The sequence below is a fragment of the Engraulis encrasicolus genome, chromosome 23, assembly GCF_034702125.1.
Source record: "Engraulis encrasicolus isolate BLACKSEA-1 chromosome 23, IST_EnEncr_1.0, whole genome shotgun sequence".
NCBI classification, from domain to species: domain Eukaryota; kingdom Metazoa; phylum Chordata; class Actinopteri; order Clupeiformes; family Engraulidae; genus Engraulis; species Engraulis encrasicolus.
The window spans coordinates 28,943,274-28,953,273 of NC_085879.1; the positions used below are offsets into that span (position 1 = coordinate 28,943,274).

At 44.2% G+C, this 10,000-nt stretch overlaps 2 protein-coding genes across 2 annotated transcripts in view; both read left to right on the top strand.

Annotated features, from left to right (window-relative positions):
• tenm2a (teneurin transmembrane protein 2a) overlaps positions 1-10,000 on the top strand; it is a 675,012-nt gene that overhangs the window by 640,624 nt on the left and 24,388 nt on the right. Inside the window, exons 28-31 of the mRNA XM_063189651.1 lie at positions 4,660-4,761; positions 5,421-5,594; positions 6,255-6,687; positions 6,778-6,964. Coding sequence (XP_063045721.1) covers positions 4,660-4,761; positions 5,421-5,594; positions 6,255-6,687; positions 6,778-6,964 — 896 coding nt within the window. The remainder of the gene's footprint in view (positions 1-4,659; positions 4,762-5,420; positions 5,595-6,254; positions 6,688-6,777; positions 6,965-10,000) is intronic.
• The window catches only part of tstd1 (thiosulfate sulfurtransferase like domain containing 1), an 81,931-nt gene that overhangs the window by 32,740 nt on the left and 39,191 nt on the right, over positions 1-10,000 (top strand). The window lies entirely within an intron of this gene.

The following is a 10,000-nucleotide window of genomic DNA, read 5'->3' on the forward strand; positions in this document are numbered from 1 at the left end:
TATACAGTGCCCTCCATAATTATTGGCACCCCTGGTTGAGATGTGTTAAAAGCCTTAAAATAAATTTAGTGTTTATTGCAGAAGAATACTGTCACACTGAAAATTTTAGGAAAATGTAGCCTTCAACTCAAATGAATTGTAGGAAAATAAAAAAAATCCCTGACTAAAAAATAATTATTTTTCATTAAATCACCTGTTCCACAATTATTGGCACCCTTAACAATTCCCAGGAAATAAATATAATTGAAGCATTTCTGTCATTTCTACAGTAGTTTACAAAGTTTACCAGAGTATGTAGGAACATTTAATTAGTAATTCATCACTTCCTGTTTCCCTGGGGTATAAATATGACGTGACACCGAGGCCATTTCTCTTATCCACTCTAAAACATGGGAAAGACAAAGGAACACAGCATACAAGTGAGGCAGATGTGCGTCGACCTTCACAGGTCATAGTCCAGTCGTGATCCCCATAGGCCCCTGTACTGAACCCAGAAATGTTGAGTACCCTAAAGTTTTATTGCATAAATGTCATCTATAGGTCAAATGAAGGGGATTTAGCTTGGTTGCCCGAAGTTGCACTTTGGGCAATTTGCATAATTAGCGTAAATATAGGCCTATTGTTATGGTAAGACTATATAGGTGAATAGGCAAAAAAACGTAAATCATAGATATCACCTTGAAACTTTCTCAGTTGATTACTGATGATAAGAGAAGAAAAAAATGTATTGGATGTTTTTTGTATTTTGATGTTAAGATATGCAAATGAGGGCATGAATTATCAATTATGCATTAATTTGCATACACATGAAATCAGCTTTGCATGGTAAAACCAGACTCAAAATTATTTTGCTGTTGATAAAATATGGATATTTCAGGGTTGAGTTAGTGAAAACCTTTTCAAGACCCTGGTCAAGAGACAGTTTTGACATGTACCGTAGATGGATGAATTAGGTGTTTAATGCTAAACAGCTGTAGCCTACATGTAGGCCTACATACAGTGAACAAATTCAAAAGAGCTACGTATACAAACATCATACAATAGTATAAATTAATCGTTTATCAATTAATTGTGATGACACAAATCAATAATTTGCATCCCTCACCACACCATTTAAAAAGTGTTGGGGGGACCTTATCTTACTACACAACAAAAATAAACCATTCATAGTTCATAAGGATGAATACCAAGAAGATAATGAGGCTGGAGAGTGTCAAAACAGAATATGGAGATGGTGCATGCTATGTGGTCATCAAGACTATACTGTACTGTACTGTACTGTACTGTAGTGTGATGAACTGTAATATGCTCTACTGTACTGCAATGTACTCTGCTGCACGGTACTGTACTGTACTGTACTATACTGTTCTCTAGTGTAGTGCACTCTACTGTACTGTACTGTACTGTACTGCACTGTACTCTACTGTACTGTACTGTACTGTACTGCACTGTGCTGTACTCTACTGTACTGTACTGTACTGTGCTGTACTCTACTGTACTGTACTGTACTGTACTGTGCTGTACTCTACTGTAGTGTACTGTACTGCACTGCACTGCACTGTACTCTAGTGTACTGTACTGTACTGTACTATACTGTACTCTACTGTACTATACTCTACTCTACTCTAACTGCACTGTACTGTATTCTACTGAACTGTACTGTACTATACTGTACTTTACTATACTGTACTCTATGACACTGTACTCTACTGTACTGTATTGTTCTTACTGAACTGTATTGTACTCTATTGTAACATACTGTACTCTACTGTAATGTGCTGCACTGTACCGTATGCTACTGTACTATTGTACAACTACATATGACTGAAACATGTAGAGCATTCTGAGGCCAAGTACAATATGATGCAAAAAGGTATGGTGGGAATGAGTAATGTTACTGTTACCACTATAAATCTTGAAGGTTAACAAGGTCCTGTGGCATTTGGTTGGTGGGGGGGGGGGGGTCAATGGTTGGCCATCCTTCTTCCTGTGTATACTTTATAGTATATTCCATATGAGAATTGTTGCTTTATATTGATATTTCTCCTATAGGTAAGGGTGGCAAAGACCTACGGTTCATGTTGTCCATGAGCTGTCCGTTTTGAAGTAGCAATTGATACTCAATGATCACTGAGGTAACGGTAATACAACACAAGTAGGCTACTAGGTGAGGACTTGTTTGCAAATCCTGAAAAAAGAAATCCATTTACCTCTGTTTACTTACTGAACACCTACTTAGAAATAATTTTCAACTGAAAATATACATTGAGTAATATATAATGCCATTCTTAAAAATGACTGAAATGCACTCAGTATGCCTATATGCGCAACACTACCTGTGAAGATGTAGAATTTGGTGATGTTATGGGTTATTCACACATATGGAGAGGTCTTGTCCCTTAATCTATCTCCTGCAAATAGAAGTATCTATGTAATGGAAATTAGAGGATGGAGAAGCTGCTACCTTGGACACCTTGTTGCACTGACACCTCCCCATTCAGTATGCTGCTGGAGTGAGCATTCGCAGCAGTCTATTCTCACCTTAGTTTTAGTGTGGGAAAATTTCATTTTAATACAGGCAAAGTATGAATCTTCTCCAATTGTTCACAATGTTACATTTGCTGTCAAGCATGTAAGCACAGACTTACTCATATGACATGCTAGAAAGTTTTTTTCCAGAGGCTCCTAGGCTAGAATTACTACACATACCCTAAAGAAACACCATGCAAAGTCTGGTGCCGTAATGGTAAAACCCTTAACAGACTCCACGATAATCTATCCATGTCGAAACATATTCTTGACCAGGTTCCTCAGAGGGTTTTTACTAATTCAACCCTGAAATATACAAATTTCACCCACAGAAAAATAATTTTGAGGCTGGTTTTACCATGCAAAGCTGATTTTGTGTATATGCAAATTAGTGCATAATTAATGATGCATGCCCTCATTTGCATATCTAAACATCAAAATACAAAAAAACATCCAATACATTTTTTTCTTCTCTTATCGTCAGTAATCAACTGAGAAAGTTTCAAGGTGATATCTACGATTTCATTTTTCAAGCCTATTCACCAGTAGTAGTCCTTACCATAACAATATATTTATGCTAATTATGCAAATTGCCCAAAGTGCAACTTCGGGCAACCAAGCTAAATCCCCTTCATTTGACCTATAGATGTCATTTCTGCAATAAAACTTTAGGGTACTCAACATTTCTGGGTTCATGAAATCACGACTAGACTATCAGGCAGAGGCTACAAGAAGATTGCCACTCAACTGCAGCTGCCCATATCTACTGTGAGAGGAATAATTAAGAAGTTCAAAACAACTGGAACAGTGGTAAACAAGCCTGGACGAGGACCCAAGTTTATTTTGCCACCACGCACAGTGAGGAGGATGGTAAGAGAAATCAAAATATCTCCAAAGCTCACTGTTACAGAATTACAACAAATGGTAGCATCCTGGGGTCACAAAGTCTCCAAATCAACCATCAGGCGCTGTCTACACGCCAACAAGCTGTTTGGGAGGCATGCACGGAGAAAACCTTTCCTCACCCACAATCATAAACGCAAACGTCTGGAGTTCGCCCAGCGGTATTGGGGCTTCAACTGGGACCATGTGCTTTGGTCAGATGAGACCAAGATTGAGCTTTTTGGCAACAAACACTCTAAGTGGGTCTGGCGTGCCACGAAAGATGCGCATGCTGAAAAGCACCTCATACCCACTGTGAAGTATGGGGGTGGGTCAGTGATGCTGTGGGGCTGTTTCGCTTCCAAAGGCCCTGGGAAGCTTGTTAGGGTGCATGGCATCATGAATGCTTTGAAATACCAGGACATTTTAAATCAAAATCTGTTGCCCTCTGCCAAAAAGCTGAAGATGGGTCGTCACTGGGTCTTTCAGCAGGACAATGACCCTAACATATGGCCAAATTTACACAGAAATGGTTAACCAGACACAAAATCAAGCTCCTCCCATGGCCATCTCAGTCCCCAGACCTCAATCCCATTGAGAACCTGTGGGGTGAGCTGAAGAGGAGAGTACAGAGGAGAGGACCCAGGTCTCTGGATGATTTAGAGAGATTCTGCAAAGAGGAATGGCTGAAGATCCCTCTTTCTGTCTTTTCCCATCTTGTGAAACATTATAGGAGAAGATTAGGTGCTGTTTTGTTGGCAAAAGGGGGTTGTACAAAATATTAACAACAGGGGTGCTAATAATTGTGACACACATTATTTGATGTCAAATAATTATTTCTTTATGTGGGATTTTTTCCCCACTGAATAAATGCACTTGTATTGAAGGTTGGATTTTTCTCTTTTTTTCCATTAAGGTCCATATTATTTAGAGAAAATAATAATAATTGGAAGCTAAAAAACACATCTCAACCAGGGGTGCCAATAATAATGGAGGGCACTGTATATATATATATATATATATATATATGAGGGGATTTTATACCTTTATTGGACAGGACAGTGTGAGATGGTGACAGGAAGTGAGTGGGAGAGAGAGCTGGGGGCGGATCGGTCAATGACCTCGGGCTGGAATCGAACCCGGGTTTCCGGCATAGCAGTGCAGTAACCTACCGCTTAAGCCACAGCAGGGCCAGCATTACCATGATTTGTTTTTTTTAATGTTCTGCCTTGATGGCTCCATCCATAGGTGCGTCTGGAGTGGCCTACAGACCTGGCGGTGAACCCTATGGACAACTCCCTCTACGTCCTGGAGAACAACGTCATCCTGCGCATCACAGAGAACCACCAGGTGAGACATGCGGTTATGTAAGGGATAACATGTGGCTATGTAAGAGGTGTTCCAGTTCCACAAAGTTAATGGCGAGGCGGCGGCTCCGAACTCCGGTGATGCACGTTGTGAATGTGGCTCTTGTCATAGTTACTGAGGGTCTCGCTCAGTGTGCAATTCTGAAAAAGAAGGAAAAAGCGCTAAATGCCAACAGAAAAACAAACTTTACTGTTCCATGAAAACATTAATAAACCACAGAAATGTATATAGAAACATTGATTAAAAAAATGCATATTCCTATGTAATACATGTGTGAAACAGGTTGCTTAGATGTCACTCCTATGTCACTCCTCTGTCCTCTGGCACTCCCCAGTTTAATCAATATGCCGGGAAATCAAGTCATTTTTCACCTCAGGCTTTTCAGTACTTACCTTTGTACCAATCGCAGAAAAAAACAAGAAAAATGAAGGGTGACCAATACCATTAACATGAGCATCATTGACGAGTGTCCCATGCCACTTACTCAACTACTCGACTCGCCTGCTATACTCTCTGCTCTGACAAAAAAAACCCACTTACAAATATAAAACAATGTATGTACTTCAGTCATTACTACTTGTATATGCCAAAAGAGTGAAGTATAGTGTAATATTGGTTATGTTTATTATGACCATTTCCAGGTGAGCATCATTGCAGGGCGTCCCATGCACTGCCAGGTCCCCGGCATCGACTACTCCCTCAGTAAGCTGGCCATCCACGCCGCCCTGGAAAGCGCCACGGCCATCGCCATCTCCCACGCCGGCGTGCTCTACATCGCCGAGACGGACGAGAAGAGGCTGAACCGTGTGCGGCAGGTCAGTAGGGGTGTAGATAATAATCAATATGTATCGATGCATCAATGTTACGGCCGACTATTGAATTGAATCGAATGGAATCGTATCGTATTGTGGGGCATTCTTAAGAATTCGAAAATAATCCAATTGCTGGCCCCTGCCTAATTCCTTAGCTCCATAACATAATAGAAGTGGAAAAGTATTTGGGAAAAAATCGATTAGAATTGAATGTGTAATATTTTAGTTGTTTATTTCCAGAATTTATGCTGCCCATTTACAAATGTTACCTTTTTTCTTGAATACTTACCACCATCATTCAATTTTAAGTAGTCATTATGACTGGAAAAAATGCACCTTTTTCATACATCTTCTATACAAGGGGTGTCCTCTCCATTGTCCACCATTTTGAATTTCCAGAAAAAGCCATTTGTAGCTGTAAAACTTACTGTACTTTGGTCATACTAGTAAACATTAGTTAGTAAATATCCATGGAAATATCAAATATGGCAATAGACCGCACAGTTTCAATGAGCAGCATAGTTGCAAAACCTATACTCTGGCCACTCTACACCATCCTACACAGTTCACCTTTAAGTACCGAAAATAATCGAATCGCTGCCTAAAAAAATCAATATCAAATTGTATCGTCATGGAGGCTGTGATATACCTACACCCCTACAGGTCAGCACGTCCGGCGAGATCTCCCTGCTGGCGGGCGCCGCCTCCGAGTGCGACTGCAAGAACGACGTGAACTGCAACTGCTTCGCCGGCGACGAGGGCTACGCGCCGGACGCCAACCTCAACTCGCCCGCCTCGCTGGCCGTCTCGCCCGACGGCACGCTCTACGTGGCCGACCTCAACAACATCCGCATCCGGGCCGTGCGGCCCAACCGGCCCACGCCCACCCCCGTGGGCCGCTTCGAGGTGGCCTCCCCCCAGGACCAGGAGCTGTACGTCTTCAGCGACGAGGGCCTGCACCTGCAGACCATCTCCCTCATCACGGGCGAGCCGCTCTTCAACTTCACGTACGGGGCCGCCGACGGGCTCCTGGCGGCCATCACCGACAGCTCCAACAACACGCTGCGGGTGCGCAGGGACGGCGGCGGCGGCGGTGGCGGTGCCGGGCCTGTGGCAGCGGCGGTCGCCCAGGGATTGGCGGGCACGGCGTCCGCAGGGGCAGGAGCAGGGGCAGGGGCAGGGGCAGGGACAGGGCTTCTGCGGCTGGTGCTGATGCCCGAGAATCAGGTAGTGACGCTGGGGCTGGACCCGGCGGGCTGGCTGAGGTCTGTGTCAGCGTTCAACAGGGAGATCGTGCAGCTGGGATACACGGCGGGCAACGCGGGGCTGCTGGCTATCAAGGCGGACGAGACGGGATGGACCACCTTTTACGAGTGAGTTGGTTGTCTGGGTGTCAATCTGTTGTGTGTGTGTGTTTCTGTGTGTGTGTGTGTGTGTGTGTGTGTGTGTGTGTGTGTGTGTGTGTGGTAGAAAAGCAGATTTGCTGTGAGAGGGGCTGGTATTCCTCAAAAATGCCCGTGCAGTATTTTTCTCCCACTCGTTATGACTTCCTCTCCACTGACACCCACTTCCTGTCTCTAGTCTCCCAGGACATGAACAGATGCACACCTGCACAGTAGACTTTGCAGTGCTAATTCAACTCTCAGACAGTTGCACCCACCCTATGAGTGTTAAATCCGACTTCCTGTCTGTCTCTAGCCTCGTAGGGAAATGGGGTGAAATGTGCTCACCTGGCTTCCTATTCTGAGCAAACATCCCTCTCTTCTCTTCTCTTCTCTTCTCTTCTCTTCTCTTCTCTTCTCTTCTCTCCTCCTCCTCCTCCGCAAAATAACAGAACACACAGCAAGTTAAAATGAGATTGACACAAAAGACAACCTCAGACAGAGGAAATGAATGAGACAGAGAAGAAAGGGGGGCAAAGGAAGAGGTGAGAGAAAGGTGAAGGAGAGAATTTGTTGCACTAAGGAGGGCGAGTGGGAGATCAAGACAGGAAAAGGAAAATAATGAAAGGAAACGGAATGAGAGAGAGGGTGAAACCAGGACAAGAAAAGGGGAGCCAACCCAGGAGGTCACATAAAATTAACAGTGCTCCTTTTGATCTTTCATATATATTTAATAGTGACTGTTTTTCCCTCATCAAAATCTTCCACATTTCTGCCAAAGGAATCTAAATCAGGGCTTTTTGAAGTTCAGTTGTCTGGCGAGCGCGTGTATGTATGCGGGGAGGCGTTGAAGTAATTGGTGTTGCGCCACTGCCCTCTAGTGCCAGTCTGTGAAACTGCGAGATCCTCTCTCTTCCATTGTTGGCAATGTGTGTAGCTGGCTGGTGCCAATGATCTCCCGCTGCAGTAAAAGGGCTATTCCCAGCACTCAGCCGCCCCTCGGAGAGAGCCTTCAGCTGGTGGTGACAGATCCCCAGACTGACAGGATGACAGAGTCTCCACAACAGACACAGCCAGCGCTCCCTGGAGAGAAAGATGGCAAGACAGAGAGAAAGACAGAGAGCGAGAAAGAGAGAATGATGACAGGAGGGAAAAAGCCAGAGAGAGAGAGAGAGAGAGAGAGAGAGAGAGAGAGAGAGAGAGAGAGAGAGAGAGAGAGAGAGAGAGAGAGAGAGAGAGAGAGAGAGAGAGAGAGAGAGAGAGAGAGAGAAAGAAAGGTGGCTGGACACAGAGAGAGCGAGCAAGAGAGAGAGAGAGTGAGAGAGAGAGAAAGGTGGCTGGACAGAGAGAGAGAGAGAGAGAGAGAGAGAGAGAGAGAGAGAGAGGGACAGGCCTTCAGAGACTCTGCTCCCCTGCCACCCTGATATGGAAGAGAGAGATATACTCCCAGGGAGACGTATGCTTGTCATGGGATCTCAGCGGGCCTGGCTGGCTGACTCGCTGCGGTTCCGAGTCCAAAAGCAAACGCCAGTCTGCTCAGCTAATCCTGCATGTGTGTGTGTGTGTGTGTGTGTGTGTGTGTGTGTGTGTGTGTGTGTGTGTGTGTGTGTGTGTGTGTGTGTGTGTGTGTGTGTGTGTGTGTGTGTGTGTGTGTGTGTGTGTGTGTGTGTGTGTGTGTCTCCATCTCTGTGTTGTATGCCCATCTTCACCAGCTTACTGCAACATAATTACGACGGGACATCAATCGTTTTCCAGAAATGTCTTTTCTAATTATTCTCCTCTAAAACTTGTGTGATGTCAGAAGACCGTGCTTAATTTATCTCTGAGGCCCATATCACGACTTTGGCATTGAAGATAGAGCACGTTATTTGCAGTTGCTTTATAAACACAAGCCAAATGTTAAGTTGGTTCCGCTGAACGGTTCAAGCCAGTTGGGTTCTGTGTTGGGAATGCAAATAGCTGAGGTCAAATGAGGCTATTGCCAGCATAACGTCTCATACAGTTTACGTTTCCTAGTCAGGCGGTTATCGGCTCAACTCAACCAAGTGTTTTGGTGTCCAATCATAGCCCAGATTGCACAGTCAGACCCACAATCGGTGATTGACTGCGCTTGTTACAGTAACTTGGGGCTAATTTTCAATCAGAGATTACAACCTGGTCCCAAGTGACAAATAGGGGTGCACCTGTCACTGTTCCCCCCTTCTTCTCTCCCGCTCCTCTTCCACTTCCCCAGGTATGGCAATGAGAGATACATACACGCAGGGCTGTAGTGGAGGGTAAACGCACGTAAACGCCGTTTACGCACCTCTGGAATTTAGGAAATAGCGTTTACCCACCTCTAAATAGCGTTTACCCACCTCTAAATAGCGTTTACGCAGCTCTTAATGGCAATTACGCACGTTTAAGTTCCCTGCGCCTTGTGATCTGCCGTTGGAATAATCCAAAATAAATTTGGTGTCATTTAAAAATTATTGTTGAGCATACTTAACGCTTTAGTAGGAATCATTTTCATGCACTCCAGGTTTCTCTCTACCGTTCGAAAATTAGTCACGCCCTTCTCATCAAATCTAGCCACTTCGCACCGAAGTGGGGACAAGCCAGTGCGCCCCATGTTTACAAGCGAAAGCGCATCTGCCCGCCGGTTCTACGGACGGCAATGCCGATAGAAACGCAAATGCACGTTCGCGGTGGAGTTGGGGAAAAAATCCCGCGTATGAAGCCAGGTATGAAAGTAACCTAACACAGGAGTAAGCCTAGTAGCACCACCAAATCCATCATTTAGGGAGGTACAAGTTTTGTTACACCTTGTCACAAGACTTAGCCTAAAAATTCTTTCATGATCTGACATGTCCAAGTTATTTGCAAAAGCAATTTCTCAGAGCTAGAAGGACTCATTCCTGAGTTAAGAAATTATAAGATAGGGCTACTTCTTCATCAGCTTCTTCTTCTGTCTATTTCCTTTGCAGTTATTGATAACGCTGTATGGGTTAGCTTATTAATGGTAGGTAAAACTCCAGTTCCTCTCTT